Source organism: Mastomys coucha, unplaced genomic scaffold, assembly GCF_008632895.1.
Source record: "Mastomys coucha isolate ucsf_1 unplaced genomic scaffold, UCSF_Mcou_1 pScaffold5, whole genome shotgun sequence".
Classification (NCBI taxonomy): Eukaryota; Metazoa; Chordata; class Mammalia; order Rodentia; family Muridae; genus Mastomys; species Mastomys coucha.
Window position 1 is genome coordinate 45977740 of NW_022196911.1, and position 19330 is coordinate 45997069.

General features: G+C 44.5%; 2 protein-coding genes across 3 annotated transcripts in view; one reads left to right on the plus strand and one right to left on the minus strand.

The window, feature by feature from the left end:
* Grm6 (glutamate metabotropic receptor 6) overlaps positions 1-485 on the plus strand; it is a 14327-nt gene extending 13842 nt beyond the window's left edge. For both annotated transcript variants that reach the window (XM_031351757.1, XM_031351758.1), the window contains one exon: positions 93-485. In XM_031351757.1, the coding sequence (XP_031207617.1) occupies positions 93-290 (198 nt within the window). In that variant the 3' untranslated portion in view covers positions 291-485. The remainder of the gene's footprint in view (positions 1-92) is intronic.
* Positions 1-19330, minus strand: part of Znf454 (zinc finger protein 454) — a 124740-nt gene that overhangs the window by 54827 nt on the left and 50583 nt on the right. Inside the window, 3 exon segments of the mRNA XM_031351756.1 lie at positions 8201-8308; positions 8477-9497; positions 18463-18555. Of these exon segments, the coding sequence (XP_031207616.1) occupies positions 8201-8308; positions 8477-9497; positions 18463-18555 (1222 nt within the window).

The window sequence follows — 19330 nt, forward strand, 5'->3', positions numbered from 1 at the left end:
AGGGAGAGAGGGAGGGAGGGAGGGAAGAGAGAGAGAGAAAGAGAGAGAGAGATCAGGGCTAAGTCCAGTCTTGCTCCCTCCTCTGTGCTTAGATCTACATCCAAACGACCACACTGACTGTGTCCCTGAGCCTGAGTGCGTCAGTGTCCCTCGGCATGCTCTACGTGCCCAAAACCTACGTCATCCTGTTCCATCCAGAGCAGAATGTGCAGAAGCGGAAGCGCAGCCTCAAGAAGACCTCCACGGTGGCGGCCCCGCCCAAGAGCGAGAATGCAGAGGACGCCAAGTAGCAAGGATGAGTGTGGGTGCCACAGGTTGCTCTCTGCCCTTCCTTTGCATCTCCTGGCTTCAAAGTGGAAGCTGTGAAAGATCCACAGAGACCATCAGAGGCCAGGAATGGATGGGCATGACTTCAGAAAGCTATACCCTGATCCACACTGGACTTGTGCTTTCTTGAGCATGCCAACCTCTTCATTCTGCCCTTCCTACCCACAGTAGGAAATACTCAATTCTTCCTGAAGACAGAGACTAAACTGACACCTTCTGAGTGGGCATTCAAGCCTATGGTGAAGCCAGGACTTGCCCAGATTTGATAAGATTTACCTTGATCCAACCCTATAATCTAGGGGCTGACCAGGGTGTCTGTCAGAATGTGAAAACCTCAACAAGAAATCCAGGATTAGAGCTGAGGGGTGCAGTTGCCACAATGGGAAACTTGGGGTCTGCATTTGGGGAAATATCGTTTCCCTGAGCAGAGCCTGTATGAGGGCTCTGGGAACCGAGTGTGGGCCTGCAGCAGAGAGAGGGATGATACAGGGAACTGGGGCAGGCGGGCTTCTATGAGGTTGATTCCCTGTGGTCATCCAAAAAGCTTGGCAGTTTTTCTCTGCTGTGTATGTTTCCATAGATTGCTCCAACTTGAAGAAATGCCAACACATTAGTGTGGGTAAGAGATGATAAAGTATAGCTGGACTTTGGTCAGGGTGTCCATGAATTGCCTTGTTTCTGCGTTTAGTCATCATCATCATCATCATCATCATCATCATCATCATCATCATCATCATCATCATCATCATCATCATCATCATCATCTAGAGTGAAGGTCTCATTATGTAACTCTGGCTCTCCTGGAATTCACTATGTAGACCGGGCTGGCCATAAACTCACAGAGATCTGCTGGTCTCTGCTTCCCAAGTGCTGGCATCAGAGGTGTGTGTCACTATGCCCAGCTTAGTTTTGAATTATTAGGATGAGAATAAAAGCTCCCCCACATATATTCTTGGACCACCTGCCTGAAAGGTGGGTCTGAGGCATGGGCTTTATTTTTTCACTGTTGTCTGTTTTTGTTTTTTTTACAGAGCTGTTTTCTAGTTAGGGAACTTTTCTTTCCTTGTTTTTGTTTTAACGTATTGAGTTAAATGTTGCTTTAATTTATTGTGAATTCTCCAGTATTTAAGGTACAGAGCTAGCTTTTGAAAGTGAGCTGCACTTCAGTGGACAGATGCTCCGAGGTAGAATGAGTTTGGACCTTGAGACAGAATATTTCATTTAGCATTTAAGACAACAGGCTTCTCTTTAGAATACTTTAGCTCGTCCTCACTCGATGTGTTTCCAGCTTCCCACAGTGCGAAGCACAGCTCTGCGTTTACTGCCAAGTGAGTTCTGACGCTCCATGCTGAGGCTTCTGTCCTATTTAAATCCTCAAGAGTGTGAAATGTGTTCTCTTGAGAAAAGCCTTGTCCATGTGACTGTTTTCATAGTGTTTTTTTTACCTCTATGATCAGTTCTAGAGTCAGTGAGCCACGGTCTGAATAAAGGTTTTCTCGTACTTACTGTTGTCTTTGTGTTTCTATATGAGTACACTGTGGCTGTCTTCAGACACACCAAAAGAGGGCATTGGTTTCCATTGCAGAGAGTTGTGAGCCACCATGTGGTTGCTGGGAATTGAACTCAGGACCTCTGGAAGAGCAGTCATCTCTCCAGCCCCTTTTTGTGTTTCTTCTATGCAGTAAATTTTGACTTCTAGTTGAAAGCTTTTTCTTTTTTCTTTTCTCCCCTCCTCCTCTTCCTCCTCCTGTTCCTCTTCTTCCTTCTCTTCCTCCTCCTCTTTCTCTTCCTCTTCCTCCTCCTCCTCTTCCTCCTCCTCCTCCTCCTCCTCCTCCTCCTCCTCCTCTTCTTTTAAATCTATGGTTTTCTGGGGCTTTGTTTTCCCTGGAAACACATCACAGATACAGCTAAGGTTACTGACTAGAATCCTGGCTTCCTGCCAAAGCCCCCACTTTATGTCCAGTCATCCTTGTCCTCTGGTGGGAATTCCTTAATACACAATGACTTCCACCTTCCTCCTACCAGCTCTCTCTCCAGCATTCAATTGTTGATTTTCTCCATATCATGACCAATATTGTTGAGAGCAGTAGGTCCTCTGTTATTGGGGACTTTTCATATTTAATATAACAATGAGGTTTCTTTCCTTTCTGAATTCTGCCGTGTAACCAAATTGTGACTTTGACAAGAGGTATCTCATCTCCTGAAATTCCTCTGCTTGGCTCTTTTCTCTCTCCTTTTTTTTTTCTTTTTGTGCTCATTGGGGAACAGGCAACTCCTTAAGAGTCTCTCCTTCATAGCTTTGAATTAACAGATAACTGGTCAATCAAATGGAAATAGAATTTTATAGTTTTTTTTTTTTCAAAATTGTGACTCTTATAAGGGATTCTGCTAGTAGAGGTTGTCTCCTCAGGAATAAGAACAGGGCTATACCTGAAGGCTTCACCGTATCATCTGTCATTGAGTTATTCTTCCTGGTATACATCATCAGGTCCAGCAAAATCTGAGGTTTGGATTGGAGGCGTAGTCCATATTTGTTGTTAGCTCTTCTGTGCAGTCTGAGTTGCTCACAGCAGAGGAAGGTCGTGTCTTGGGGGAGGCCCACTTTGCTCACCTCTTCATAACCTTTCTTCCCATGGGAGCTGTTGAGACTGGCAGGTAAGAGATTTATTATCTTTTATATTAATGATATGTTTGTACTTTCTCAACAGCATGAAGTTTTTGTCACACTTATTCTGGTTTTAAGACATGCTTGCTTCTTGCAAACTTACCCTAATAAGCTATCACATGTATTACTTTTCAGTGTACTGAATAAATTCTAGCTAACAAATATAACATTTCCTCACTTGACTTTAGTTTTCTGTTGCTTCTTATCAGTTTGCAGAATTTCTTCTAAAAATGTAATAAAAATGTTAAATTGCATGTAACTATTCTTCCATTATCTGATAGTGTGAAACAACTTCAGACACACCCTTAACTGTTCAGAATGGTGGCACACACCTGGGTTTCCAGCATTTGGTAAGTAGAGGCAGGCAAATCAGGAGTTTGAAGCCCAGCCTTAGTTACCTAGTTAGTTTGAGTCCAACCTGGGATACATGAGACCCTTATCTGAAGAAACAAAGAACATCAATAGCAAAAGTGAAATACTCTATTTTTCTGAATGGTTTTATTTCTAACTGTGAAAATTTCCCTAAATAGCTTTCATCTCTTGGGATTTGGGGCCTGCTCTGAGTGTTAGATGAACAGAAATAAAATGCTGATAGCTTTCATAGCACCTTTTTGGCAATGAAGTTACTTCATCCAGGGACTCCAATTCCCTCTCCTGGCTTCCACATCCATCAGGCAAGTACAAAATAACCCACATAAACATGCAAGGAAAACACCCATACACGTAAACAACAAACAAACAAAACAAGCTTAGGTCCGGTCTACCAGATGGATGACCTGGGCCAAGGTAATTAATTTCTCACAGCTAACAACACTAATCTCCTTGGAGGCTTCAGATCACCTGGAGCTGGAGTTACAGGCACACCTGAGCCATCTGATGTTGTACTGGGAGCCTGATTCCAGTCCCCGGGAAGAACAGCAAGTGCTCGTCCCCTCTGAGCTAACTTCAGCCACCAAAAGGTCATGTGGAAAGCAGTGAGTGGATATGGAAGAAGGTGGCAGGTCAGACATGCAACCTAGGATGGCCAGGGTCATAAAATCTTAGACAAACAGGGAAAGGGTAGTTTTCCTCCCCAGGACAGGTAGCTCCAGTGGCTGCTGCACAAAGAAGGGAAAACTAGCCTCCCTGGAGCAGGATGCCACAGGCACTTCTGAGGTGAATGCCCTCCGGGCGTGTTGGGAGCCATCTCTATGCACTGTGTGGAGCTCAGAGAGTGAATAGAGTGTTTGATGAGAGCTGCTGAAGAAGTGCCATGGCCAGCTTACAAGCTATGATCTTGAAAGGTCCCGAGTACTGGTCCTTCTGCCATGGTTAGGACACATAAGTGGTCAGTCATTAAGACTGTGATATCTAGAGATGGAAGGAATTGCTCTCCCTAGCAATTGCTGATGTGTTAGAATGGTGGCTCATGTCAGGACACACCATACTAGGCCCAAACAGTTCCATGTGTAAGAGGTTTAATTGAGAAGGGGAGGGTAGTGATGGAAAAAGAAGAAGCGGAGAGCAAGAGGAAGGGAGGGGCATTCCCCATACATACATGTAAGTAGTGAAGTGGTGGCTGCAGGTAAAGATGGGAGGTGAGCCCAATGGATTCTGGGAATATGGCGGCTGTTGCCTTGACAACGGGTCTGTGAGGCCCGCCTATGTGAGGGTTTCTAAGGCCCTGATGCCAACAATTGCCTTGAGATTAACCTGACCAGCAGGATGGAGAAAAGCCATTCTCAGTAATTGAATTCTAAAATCAGGCAGGTCAGAAGATAGCACCTGCTAGAAACTTTTTTTTAATGAGACAGGGTCTCTCTACATAGCCATAGCTCTTCTCAAACTCAAAGAGATCTGCTGGGCTTCTCCCTTCTGCATGCTGGGATTAAAGGCATACCACTCTGGCAGGAGAATGTTGTGGATAGCCCTGGTGCTATTTGTATTTTGATGTTAATTCAACTTCTCTAAGAAGGTGGTCTGGATGAGGAGTGAATCAAGTACTCAGGACTTCATGTGACCCTTCTAATGAATAAAGAAACCAATCACTGGGTGAGTAGCTGGGACTTCCGGGTTGGGGGGAGGAAGAGAAGAGGCAGGAGAGAGATACAGGCTTTTGGATGGGGACAGGGGGAGGACAAGATGTAGCTACTAGTGTCTGCCCAGTTTAGATGGCTGATCCAATCCACCAGGACTCACCTCCGGAGGATGTAGATTTGATATGGCTTACAAGATTAGGATTCTAGTTGTTGCGGCCAGCGATTGAGTTACCATTGATTCTGATCTAAGTTTGTGTGGTGTTTTCCTTCATGTGGCTGCTCGACCGGGTTCCAGAGAAAGGTACAGTGGCAAAGCATGGTTTGCCAGAAGTGCACCTCAAAAGGCCATGGGAATTTTAAAGCATAGGGCTGTTGTGGTAGCAACCCGCTAGCAGGAACTAAGTGAGCGTGGTGGAGAGATTTTTGGAGCTTTGAGTCAGCCTCCACAAGATGAGAACAGACTGGCCATGCCCACCAGTGTCTGGCTGGCCAGACCTCGGACAGATAGTGGCCAGGTATAGCAAGGGATGGTGCCTTTTTAAATATTTCCCGCAACAGGAGAATATACTTATCTCAGGGGTCCTGAGAATTCACACTAGGTGTCAGAGGTGATGTTGAGGTACACATAGATAGTTCATGCTACTTCAGAGTAGAAAAGAACAGAATGGTACCCAGGCAATGACTCTCCTAGTCAAGGCACTGCTAATCATTTGATAGATCAGAAAGCCACTGTCCAGCCAAGGAGCATTGTAAGACATTCAAGTTGGCCCAGGTATAACTGGCAATTTACTGTCTTTCTGCCTCTTGAGAAAGAGATGAACGAATGAATATAATTTCACGTGCTACACCTGAGGAAGATAAGCTCAGAGAAAGACACCCTCCTAGGCTGTCACCAAGATAAGGGAAGACTGTCACCCTGATACAGGCTTTAGCCATCTGGAAGCAGCACCTTTGTCATTAACACAAAGATGAGCAGCAAACTTAGAGATGTGGCTCTTAAGCTGGACACTTGGGAGGCTGAGGCAGGAGGATCACCATCAACGTGAGGCCATCTTGGACTATATAGTGGCTTTTCCACAGGCCTGGCTTACAAAGAGCTTGTCTCAAAGCAACCCAATACAAAACAAAAAGGAACTTGGGAACTCTCAAGAGACTCAAGGCAAAGGCTAAGGAGGGTTTGTCTGATGAAAGAAAGGGTAGGTCATGTAGATAGTGCTGAAAGCAGATGTCAGTAGCAGGAAACAGGGTGCTGTAGGCTAATGCACAATCTGCAGGTCTAACAATGTGAGATTGCAGACAGATGTGTGAGAACCCAGCAAGTGCCAAGTACCCTCTTGAAACACCCTTGACGTGCCTAAGTGAAGATGTGTGGTATGAGTGTGGTGTGAATTTTCAGTCCCTCTACAGGGGAGGCTTGCCTGCACGGGTGGGCTTTATTTGCTGAAAACTGAGTTTGGGTGTTGAGGGTGCCCCAAACTTCCGGGTGTGCGCAACAACCTAGAGTCTGACACAGTACAGAATATCTTCTTCTTTTACTACTGTTTTAGGGGATGGGACTGTCTAATTTCATAAGCGGCACTTTACAAACCAGGAGCCAGGAACTTCACTCCTGGAATGAGATTATTGGCTGTTCCATTTTCATTGTGAAATGCACACCACCTTGCAGTGAACAGAGCCCTTTTCCTGGGGTATGGAAGAGAGTGTCCCCAGGGACTGCATGACTATGAATGTGATTTCTACAAAAACATATTGAGGGATTAACCATGAAAGACCTGCTTGCTGGTCTGGTCTGTCACAGCCTTTTGGGCCATCGTCAGAGAATGTCAACTGTACCATCCTTCATCTCAAGACCCACGGAACTGCTCGATATGTTGTTCACTGCTGTCAGAGCAGTAGAGTCTTTAAGTGGCTGGATGCCCCATGGACGAAAAGAAAGGAGCTTTCAAATATTTAAGCAGAAATTATTAGCATTCTGCTTTTTATAGTAGAACAGAATTAATAACTTCAGAAATCTAACCAAAAGCTGGGTGAGGACCCGGATGCACAGTTCAATAATACAGGAGTGGCAGATCCACTCGGAGGCAGTGGCTACAGAGGACCAGCCAGGAACAGGAAATGGGTCAGACCATCCAAGAACTGGCCTTAGAGCCTTCATCTCATGTCGATCATGTTGTATATGGGAAGATGGCAAGTCACAAAAGTGGAAGTGGACAGGAATAGCAACCACAGCCAGATGGTGCTGATCATTCCACTGGAAACTGAGCAGGCTCCTTACTCATGTGGACACTAACTTTACTATGGTTTGGAATGGGTAGAGGGTAATGGCTGTCATGGAAAAGCCCCTACTTAGGTATCACACCAGGATCATAGTTAGCTGAGGTGGGTACCACTGGGCAAGACAGTACCTTTCATGACTTTTGCCTCCAGAAAGAGACCTTGAGATCTGAAAGCTGGACTTGGGTATAAAATCTAGACTCACGGATCCTGCTGATCTTGCAATTCTGACTTGCATTATGAATGAGGCCCAGGGTGGTGGTAACAAGGAAAATGGTGGTAAGAATTGGAACTAAGTCAGAAGAAGGTCACACAAGTCAAACTGAACCTTTCTAGAACACAGGTAAGAAGGGGGCAGGCAGACCTAGAGGACTTGACAAAGGGTAGCTGAAACACGAGAAGTATAATGTAACCAATTCCTGACTCCTGCCTGAGTTACTTATGGCACCTGCTTTACACTAGGCATCAAGGATGGGGGTGAGGAGAGACGAAGGGTTCTATTAAAGAAGGCAGCTTTCTTACATGAGAAAATCTAGAACAAAATGTATATAGACCATTCTCTTAATTTTTTTGTTCCTTTGCTTCTCAATCTTTAGTCTCATACTTTTGTAATTATCTTAACAAGTTGTAAGTTTGATAAACTGACATTTCTGCTTTTAATGAAGTTTCATTTTGGTTCTGGTAGTCAGTAATTCAGGCCAATAAAAAGGCACTACTATTCAACTGAGGCAGGTTGTTCACCATTCTTAAGATTCTCAAGACCCACGGCATTATGAAACCTGGATCCCAGTAAAATACAACCATGGTGATAAAAGACTTCATTGTGTTTATGTACTCTCTTCTATTCAATAATAAATGACCTCATTCCCACCGCACTTATGAACTGCCTTCTTATCACTTTTCTCCAATGTGATGCCTCTGATGCTGAATGAGGTTTGCAGTCTGGTTGAAAGCTTTCCCACACTTGTTACATTTGTAAGGTTTTTCTCCCGTGTGAATCCTCTGGTGTTGAGTGAGGTGCGTGCTTCGGATAAAAGCTTTCCCACAGGTTTTACATTTGTATGGTTTTTCTCTCGTGTGAATCCTCTTATGTTGGGTAAGGGCTGAATGGTCACTGAAGGCTTTCTCACATATGTTACAGGTGTAAGGCTTTTCCCCGGTGTGAGTTCTCTGATGCTGTGCTAGGGCTGACTGGTCCCTGAAAGCCTTCTCACACAAGCCGCATCTGTAAGGTTTCTCTCCAGTGTGAATTTTGCGATGTCTTGCAAAGGATGAGTTATCCCTGAATGCTTTGCCACATTCGATACATTGATATGGTTTCTCCCCAGTGTGGATTCTCTGGTGCTCAGTAAGGGAAGAGTTCACCCTGAAGGCCTTGCCACACTCGTTGCATTCAAAGGGTTTCTCTCCCGTATGGATTCTCTGATGCTGCAGAAAACTTGTACTCTGGTTGAAGGCTTTCCCACACTCATTACATTTATAGGGCTTCTCGCCACTGTGAATGTTCTGGTGTTTGGTAAGATGTGCTCTGCAAACAAAAGCTTTGTCACAAATGTTGCATTGAAAAGGTTTCTCTCCAGTATGCATTCTGTGATGGTGGGAAAGATGTATGTTCCGGATAAAGGCCTTTCCACAAACATTACATTCAAAGGGCTTTTCTCCGGTATGGATTTTCTGGTGGTAGGTAAGGGAAGAGCTCACAGAGAAGGCCTTGCCACAGTCCTTACACTCATATGGTTTCTCGCCAGTGTGAACTCTCTGGTGGTGGATGAGGTGTGTACTCTGGTGGAAGGCTTTCCCACACTCTCTGCATTCATACCGTTTCTCTTTCATTGGTGTTTTCTGACTTGGCTTGAGTTTTTCAGTATGAAGCTTCTGATGCTTCTTAAGGGTGGAACTCTTAGTGAAGGCTTTTCCACACTTGCTGCATTCAAAAGCTTTTTTGCTTGCTTGAGATCTCTGACTTTGGATGGGTGAGGAGCTCGCTGTGCAGCCCTTGTCAGACCCTTTGATGTTCTGCTCCCTCACCTTTGGTGGAGTGTCCTGTTGGGTGAGGACCACTTGCTGCAACTTGACCTCCTGACCTTCCTGGCATAGCCAATCTAACAAGTTAGTCTCTCTGGTGGCTCTCTCCTTCGTTATCCATTGATCTGATCCTTTTTGAGGGATATGTGCCCTGAGGAACTTCTTACTCATGGCCATTGTAATCCCCCCTGAAAGATATTGGCAACAGAAATGTCACTTTTACTCTGGTGCAACAGCTTGCCAGAACAAAAGGAACAACCATTAACAATGCTAACAAAGAGCTGGGTGGTAGTGGCGCACGCCTTTAATCCCAGCACTTGGGAGGCAGAGGCAGGCAGATTTCTGAGTTCGAGGTCAGCCTGGTCTACAGAGTGAGTTCCAGGACAGCCAAGGCTACACAGAGAAACCCTGACTCAAAAAACCAACCAACCAACCAAACAAACAAACAATGCTAACAAAGAAACGGTAGCTGGAGACTTAAGGTGGTAATATGAAGGGAAATGGCCAGAGATATGACCACAGGAGGACGGCAGCAGTGTTGGGAGCCTGATTTCAGAGCATCTGGGTTGGAATTCTGAGAACTGTTATTTTGTCTTTGACTAAATAGATTTTATCTGATTTTCAAAGCTCAAAAATATCTAATATAGACCACAAAAGCTATCTCATGCTTGTAATCCCAACATCTGAGAGGCTGAGGCAGAAGGACCACCATGAGTTTGAGGCTAACCTGGGTTAAAGAGTAAGTTTTTGGGGCTGGAGATATGGCTTAGTGGTCAAGACTGTGGTTCAATTCCCAGCACCCACACAGTGTCTAAAATCTGTCTATTACTCCAGTTCCAGGGCATTCAATGCCCTCTTCTGGCTTTGTGTGCACCAAGTATGTACATGGTACATAGACAAACGCAGGTAAACATTCACGCACTCACACAGGCACACACACATGCATACATGTATGTGCACACACACACAAATAAATAAAAAATCTTTTAAAAAAGAGATTCTGTCTCAAAAATTCTCTAGAGAAAGATATCTTTACATGGGGAGGTTCTAGGGGGAAGAAAGAAAAACCATGATCAAAATATATTGTATGAAAAATTTAATCAAAAAATGAAGTAGAAATTTTTGGGTTTTATTATTTTTTTTGAGACTCAGTTGTGTCATGTGATTTTTTTTTTCTAAAAACTGTTTTATGAGAGGATATTTTTGCTGAAGCAGCCACATGAGAGGATGTTTTGCTGAGAACAGACATGTGGAGTTTTTCTGGAAGCAGCCTGGAAAAGGGGCATGTAATGTTTTCGTGGAGCAGACACTTGAGAGAACATGTGGTGTTTGGAAAGGGTATAATACAAGCCAACAGGCAGTGGACAATGCTGTGTGGCATTGGTTCGCCTTGCCACTCTTTGCTGACCATTGTTCAATGTCATGACTTAGTAGAGAGAAATGCACCAAAAAACTTCTGGTGATGTTCTGGTGGCTTCTTACCACTTTGTTAGACTCGTGCCCATTGACAGAGTCTCACATTTTCTTCTGGATGAAACTGCTGTTGCTGATCCATGAATGGCATTTGTGAGTGGATTGAGCTACTGCTGCTGACTCATGTGAATTGAACTGCTGACATCCTGACAATGCAGATTGGATATACTCCAAAGGACTATTTCTAAACAAGTCCTTATTTTTTCTTTGCCTTATTAACCTTTCCTTTCTACTATCTCTGATGGGTGATGGACTAAAAGGGAGGTTGTTGTGTTTTATTAAAAAAAAAAAAAAAGGCCAAGATATATTTTGTAGAGTGGTATGGTGAGGTGGGAGGGTTGCCTCGGCGAGCCCTCTTCCCCCTGAGGTACCAGCCGTAGGACCAGTATAATGCAGAATAGAGTTCATTTAGGGCATGGGAAGGGGAGTTGAGAAGGAAGTAGAGACGGGGGGTGGGGGGAAAGAGCGAGAGAAAGAGAGAAAGAGAGAGAGAGAGGCCAGCCAGGAACATGCGGGGTGGGGGTCAGGGAGAAGAGAGTCAGAGAGTGAGAAGGGGCAGATAGGGGGAGGAGAGGCCCAAGACCCCTTTTATAGCAAGCCTGGCCTGCCTAGCTCTTACCAGGTAACTGTTGGGCAGAGCCTAGGAGGAATGCCAACAGAAGTTAAGCATTTAAGTACAGTTATTAACATAGGTTTAAAAAATATATGCCTACAAAGAAAGCACACAAAAATACAATTAAAAAAATACTTTAAAAATCTCTATGTAGACCATACTATGCTAACAAATAACTGGGAAAAACAAACGGGTACATTTTAAGTCTTAAATCACGAGCTTGGAAGATACACCCTTACTGTAAATGAACATGATCAAAGCCAAAGTCCATCTAGGCACATCAGAGAAGAATGACTGAAAGCCAAAGGACATATGGAAAGTTCCAGTACAGTTCCATTGCCAGTAAGGGCAGAAAAAAAAGTCTTGTCAAGGCAAACCACAGAACCCAGAAGACATAACATGCCAAGTGTTAAAAGAACCAAATCGCCAAACTCAAAAGAGGAAGTCAACCAAAAGGAGTTCAAAGAGTCAACACAAAAGTAGATAACCACCTACTAAATAAACAAATAAACAAAAGACCATGCCTGTGTCTATAGGAAACCACGAATGTCCCTGACGAAAGGAGCAAACATGTGGAAATACAGAAATGCAAGGAACAAGTAGTTAGAAATGTAAATCTTGGACAATAAATATAGATCATGTTATATAGTAATTACAACACCTTGACATTTGTAGCACTAAAATACACAGAAAAAATATTTGACAAGCAACACCAAAGAAGGGACAGGAAGCAGTTTAACACAGAAAGGCTCAAGTGTCATCAGGATTCCTTTTTCTTTGTTTTGAGACAGCATCTCAGGTGCCCCAGCCAGCCTCAAGTTCACTATGCAGCTGAGACAATGACCCTAAACTTTAAATCCTCCCACCGTCATCTCCTAAACTCAGGGTTTATAGGTGTGCACAGAAAGTCAGGTTTATGCATTGCTGGGATTGGCCAGAGCTTGGTGCGCATTAGGCAAGGACTCCACCCACTGAGCTACATTCCTAGTCCTGTATGAAAACATTATTAGTTTGGATAATAAAAAACTGGCTTCTAAATATTACATTTACCACTAAAAGTCTACAGATTGTAAATCAATGAGCTAAAACAGAACGAATGTGGAAAAATAAAAACAACCCAAGAGAAGGGAAGAAAGATAAAAAGGGATTTAAAGCAGGTGAATGAACAGTAGGAACAGGAGTGCAGACACCAACCCCACACAGAGTGGGGGTAATCTAAACAAACAGAGCCCAGCTACAGGCCATTAGCAAAGAAATAGGAAAATACAGACACCGAAATAGTAAAGATAAAAGAATAGAAAGGATTTAAAATGTAAAAGAAAGATGGTGCTTATGTTCGTATCAGACAAATCCCACAGCATTAGAGAAAATGGACTTCTGTTGAAGGGGTAATTCTCCTGGCACAGAACAGGACATCTCCAGCTATGTGCACACGTAGAATGAACATCTGAATGTTCAAAGTCAAAATCGGAGGAAAGAAAGAAAGTGATGCATTTCTGCATTACTGCCACCTCAAAGGAGAAAGCATGACACTAATTAGAAATCTTCCAAAATGAATGGTGCTGTAAATACAGATATAAACGAGCTCACAGGACAGCTTAAAGCTTTCAAATATAGTAAATATATAGATGCTGACTACTAATCTGAAGAGATTAGAAAAAAGAGGAAACTAAATCCAATAAAGAGGGAAATACTACAGAAAACAAGGTACCAAGAGATTAAAAAGCAAGCATTTAAAAACTGGATATATGCCTTTAGCAAGACAAGTGAAACAGGAAAGAAGACCACGTCATCTATGTCAGTTTTCAGTAGTGTTCACAGGAGGTTCCTTCATGGATATTCTTTGTGTTTCTCTGGCTTAGAGTGTATTAGTACCTGCACGGTTAAAGCGGCATTGGGACACATTGTACGACTTGTAAGATAATATAACAAGACAGTATGGCAATAACCATGGCTAGACTCACACTCTTAGGAGCTTGCTGCTTTAATAGACTGGCTGGAGAGTGCTCCCTGGGTGATCCCTGGCATCTTCCCTCCTCTGCCCTCCCATGCTAGGGTTACAGCTGTCTGTTGCCATGCCCAGCTTCTACCCAAGAAGTAGGGATCTGAGGTCTTCATGTTTGTGCAGCAAGCATTTGTGCACCGAGCCCCACATCCCCAAGTCTTAACCTTCTGTGATGGTTTGTTACAGGAATGTACCCTACAGACTCATGTGTTTGAATTCTGGGTCTATAGGGAGTGGCACTATTGGAAGGTGTGGCCTTGTTGGAGTAGGTGTGGGTTTGTTGGAGGAAGTGTGTCACTGTGGGGGCGGGCTTTGACATCTCCTATGCTCAAGCTATGCCCAATGTGGCACATGGCTATCTTCTGCTGCCTGTGGATCAAGATAGAGAACTCTCAGCTCCTCCTGCACCCGGTCTGCCACCATGCCTTCCACCATGAAAATGATGGACTAAATCTCTGAAACTATAAGCCAGCCCCAAATTAAATGTTTCCTTTATAAGAATTGCTATGGTCATGGTGTTTCCCCACAGCAATGAAACCCAAACTAAGAAAACTTATTAAATTTTATTCCTAGTAGAAAGAGCTACTAGGAGGCAGGGCTCGGTTGGAGGAAGCATGTCACTGGGAGTTTGTCTTTGAAGGGCTCACCTTGTTCCCGACCCCGTCCTGTTTTGTCTCCTTAGCTCCCAGGCCACCATGAAGCAGGAGCTTTCCTCCCCTACCTTCTATGGTGTTTCTGTCTTGCTGCAGGAGACAGCTCACCATGGACTACAGACTCTGAAACTGAGCCAGAATAAGTCTTACTTCCTTTTGACTCATATTTCTCAGGTATCTTGCCACAGCAAGAAAATGTGACTCAGAAAAGAAAGACTCAGGAAATATGGCAGAAAATAAAGCTAGTGGGCGAAGGAGATGGCTCAGCATCCAGGGGACCTCGGTTTTGTTTCTAGCAGCCTTGATAGTGGTGGTGGTAGGGGCAGTATGTGTTGGGGTGACTTACAACTGCCTGTTAACTCTAGCTACAGGGGAATCTCATGCCCTCTTTTGGTCTCTGGGAGCACTGCACACGCATGTACAATCTGACACCCTCCCCCCACTTGCATGTAAAGGCTGAGTGTGGCCACAAGCCCCTGGGACCCCAGCACTGAGGAGGAGGGTGATAGAGACAGGAAAACCACTGGGCCTTGCTGGCCACCGGTACAGCTGAAAAACAGCAAGTTCTGGGTTCAGTGATTCTGGACTGACAGCCTGCCCCAAGCAATAAGACATCTTCCGGCCTCTGTACGTGTGCATCTGCATATGCACACAAATTAAAATAGAAATAAAATTATGAATGAAACTCTGGGTGGTTATCCACAAATACATTCACAGACCAAAAAAGAGAGTGGGGAGCTAAAGAGTATGAGCCGCAGAGACCTAACAGATTAATAAAGGAAGAAGGGAACAGCAACTTGAGATACAAGGCCTGTCTGGTTGTTATCCTTTGGATTCTTCTGCTGGATTAAAAGTGATGTGGGAAACACAACAGCGTTGGGCTCAGTTGGGTCTGTGCTAATTCCAACCTTCCATCCAAGAGCAGTTTCAGTGCACATTCATTGTCTTTACTGGGTAAGATAGCTGCACAGTGCACCCATCATTCTTGCTTCACAGGACATTAGGGGTTAAACATACCAGCAAGCATAAATGCCTAGGCCAGACCACTCCGTGTGCCACTTCACCGTTAGCTCTGTCAGCTAATGGTAGAGAGGACGGAACATGTAAAAAGCAAAGCCATCTATCATGATGTTTTTCTTTCTGTGATTAAAAATAACTGTCTAAGAATGAGTGCTGGCAAGGAACTGGGCTGCTGGTGGGAGTGTAAAGTTCAGCCATATGGAAATCAGCAAGTATCTCTCAAAAAAATTAAATATAGACTTACCATATAACACTGCTATCTCACGCCTGAACAGATCCCCAAGCACTCTGCATCCCACCACAGTGCATCCCTGTCTACTGGTGCTGAATTTGCAATAGTAAGAAAATGGACCCAGCTGAGAGGTCCATCCACAGGTAACGATAATGAAAATATGGAAAATACACAGAGTGAATGTTATGAAACCATGCAAGTTTCAGGAAAATGGAAGGTGTAGTGGGTTGGTCTACTGCTGCTTGTACTCTAACGCTAGTTTGGGGCCCCACAAGAGTAATTGCCTTAAAGAGAGTAAAACACTGAGTGACCTTACCTCCAGTTAACTGTGGTTAGTAATAAAGTTGCCCACAGCGGGGCAGAGGAGACATAGGTGGGGTTTAGGTTTCCTGGGCTTGAGACTACAAAGAAGAAGAGAGTTCAGGAAAGGAAGGAGAAACCACCATGGCTTAGCTGAGCCATCAAAACGTGGCCATGTGGGCTGGTCAACTGGAGTTAAGAGCAGCCCAGATGGAACACAGTAAATGGTAAGTAATAACTCGGGGTTATCAATAGGAAAGTAGATTCTAACAACACAGAGGGTAGGCAGCTGCCCAACTATTGTGCAACTTAAGGCTTATTGTAAGTATAAAGGTGGTGTGTGTGTCTTTCATCTGGGAACTCAATAACGAAAGGTGGGGTAGAAGCCCCAGGCTTAGGATATTAAATAATTTGTCCTACAGGAAGGAGAGGGAAAGTATTATATTATTGGAAGTAAGCCAAACTCAGAAAAATTATAGGACAGTGGTGGTGCAAAGCTTAAACCCAGCACGTAGGAGGAGGTAGAGGCAGGCCAATCTCTGAGTTCGAGGTCAGCCTGGTCTACAGAGTTTCAGGACAGACTGGGCTGCACAGAGAAACTCTGTCTTGAAAAATCAACTAACCAACCAAAGTTACATGTCCTCACCCATTACATCCCAACTTGTCATGTTTCTGTGTTGTACATGAGTGCGGGTACAGGCTATGAATAAGCAAGAAGGGAGACTACAAGAGGGTGAAAGAATGGCTGAAAAGGAGCAGGCAAGAGGACATACGCGATACAAACATGGAAGGGAGGTTGAGGAGCGAGGTGGTCATGGGAGGGTCAGAGGGATGGAGGAGAAGAGCATGGGATTCAACAAAACAAGTCTTGTTTGAAATTACTATAATGAAACCTAATGCTGTGTGCACTAATTAAAACTAACAGTCCATGCTAAGCCAAGAGTAATAGGTGCAACAATGGGGAAGTTTTAATCTAAAACAACTGAGCAGCCCTTGACTGAAATGCCTGGGAACTGTGTTCCAGTTGCTTTTTTCATTTCGAGATATCTGCACATGCATAATGACATGTCTTTGGGACGGGACCCAGGATTAAATATGAATGTCCCTTATGTTTATGTATAGCTTATGCATACCGCAGAAGGTAACTATATAGGAGAGATTCTGTGTCTGAATTTTAATTGTGACCTGTCATCTGAAGTCAGGTGTGGTGGTTTGTCAGCACTTAAAATGTTGGAGATTTTGGGCTGGTAAGATGGCTCAGTGAGTTAAGACACTTGGCTGTCAAAGAAGATCAAATCTACAGAATATTCTACAGGGTGAGTCAAAGCCTTTCTTTATTTCCATGTACTGGGGATTGAACCTAGGACCTCATGCAGGCTCTATCACTGAGCTACATCAGTGGCAAGTTAAATACTTTTGTAAAAAACTGCAATTTTGAGTTATGATAGATAAATTCCATCGAACATTGAGCCCTAGACATTTGAGATGGGTAGAAGTCAACTATAAAATATAAACCTTTGCCTATTTCACCATATTACAGTGATAAAAATAGTAAGAGGTCTTAACAGATACTTTACAGGCCAAGTATGGTGGCACACGACTTGAATCCCAGCACTTGGGAGGCAGAGGGAGGGGATCCTGTGTGAGTTCCAAGTTAGACTTGTCTACAATAGGGAGTTCCAGGACAGCCAGGGCTATGTAGAAAGACTCTGTCTCAAGAAAAAAAAAAGATATTTTATAGCCTGTAGAACGCTACAAGAAAGTGCATTGTTACAGGATCTTAGGTAAGGCAAGGGAGCTTTCTGGAATACTTCAAAGTAGCAGGAAGATACATCCCCACCTTTGAGTCAGAAGTCCCAGGGCACTTCACAGGACAAGCAAGGGCCACTGAGCTGTCATGTTCTCCCCATTCCATGCAGCAAGTCTCACTAGCAGGGACATACTGCTTTATGTGTGAGCAAAGGAACAAAGTATATGACAAGCCCGGCCCTTCTGGCACCTATAGCAAGCACCGAGCCTGGCACAGGAGGACAGTTAAACTCGGCTGGGTGAATATACCGCCATGTGGTTAAATAACAAGATTGGGGGGCGGGTGGACATGTGTGTTTGCTTCACTAGAAAGAGAAGTGCTTCAGCATGCACAGAACTGTCTCCAGAATTCCAGGGAGCCTCCTCAATGGAGAAGTGCAGGCAACTCCTACATGTTGGATATAGTAGGCCACTCCAACACAGGAGTGCAGCAAGCAGACTGTTAATTTTTGAGGGGAGGGATTTTTTTTTAAAAAAATTATTCATTTATTTTATATATGGGAGTACACTGCCATCCCTTCAAACACACCAGAAGAGAGCATCAGATCCCATTACAGATGGTTGTGAGCCACCATTTGGTTGCTGGAACTGAACTCAGGACTCCTGGGAGAACAGTCAGTGCTCTTAACCACCAAGCCATCTCTCCAGCCCCTAGATAGCTAATTTGTAAAAATTCATGTTTATTTATGTATATGAACATGTGTGCAGTGTGCCTGTGGAAGCCAGATGAGGATGATGGATCCCCTGGAGATGGAGTTATAGACAATTGTGAGCTGCCCCATATGGGGACTAGGCACTGAAGCTGGGTCCTCTGGAAGAGGGAGAGTGGTCTCAACAGCTGAGCCACCTCTCCAGCCACAGACCACTGAGTTATGTGAAACAAGGAGAGAAGGAAGGGTTCAGACATGTACAGACTTCCATACAGAATGTCAGTTTGGATATGTTTGCTGGGCCAATGTGGCTGAGGCATGTCACATTTGCTGAGATGCATGCAGCTGTCCCCACCAACTGGGCTGCTCTCAATGTCTCACACATGCATGGCCCTTACCCAGAACAAAGCCCTTGGGAGCCTCCTCCAACACACGTTCTTCCACTTCTTCCAGGGGAAAGAACATATCTGGTCGAGATCCTAAGAGACCTGCTGTGAAAGAGGAAGAAAACTATGATCTTATCTGTTCATAATTGACATAAAAGTCATTGTAAAGATGAGACCCGGTCCCCAGAATATTCTAGAAATGGTGACTAGAGAGGAAGGGGAGCATGTTTGCATGGGGTGGGACAGGATGGCTTGGGATCTGACAGAGAGTCTGTTCCCACATCTCTCTCACTTGTGACACATCTCCAGACTTCAACAGAGCTCTGGGGACATCAAGGGGATAGACATATACTAGGAGTGAAGGCAGCATCATGAGTGAGCCCAATTCCAACCCAGTCGGTTGTTCAGGGAACCACAGAGGTGAAGAGTCTCACAGAAGTGAAGCTGAGCCCCGTGCTGTCCAGTTTATCGCAGGGACCCCAATAAATCCTGCAGAGGTGAAGCTGAGCCCTGTCCTCTGCAGCTTACCTCAAGAGCCCCAACATGATCCCCTAAGGTAAACTCAGCCCCATGCTGTCCAGCTTACCCAGTGAGACCAGGTTACTGTAGTTCTCTAGCATCACATCCCGATACAAGGCCCTCTGGGCAGAGCTCAGCCGACCCCACTCCTCTTGGGTGAACAGCACAGCCACATCCTTGAAGGTCACCAAGTCCTGTAACACAGAACCCTTCCTTATCAACCAGAGCGTACCCCAGAAAAGCTCAGACTGCCTGTCTCTGCAGCTCTCACCAATCATCAGTCTGCAGGAAGCTGGTGTTCAGGGGCAAGCTAGGCATTTCCTCAGCATCTCCTAATGGCTGAGCTTTGGTGCAGAGCAAG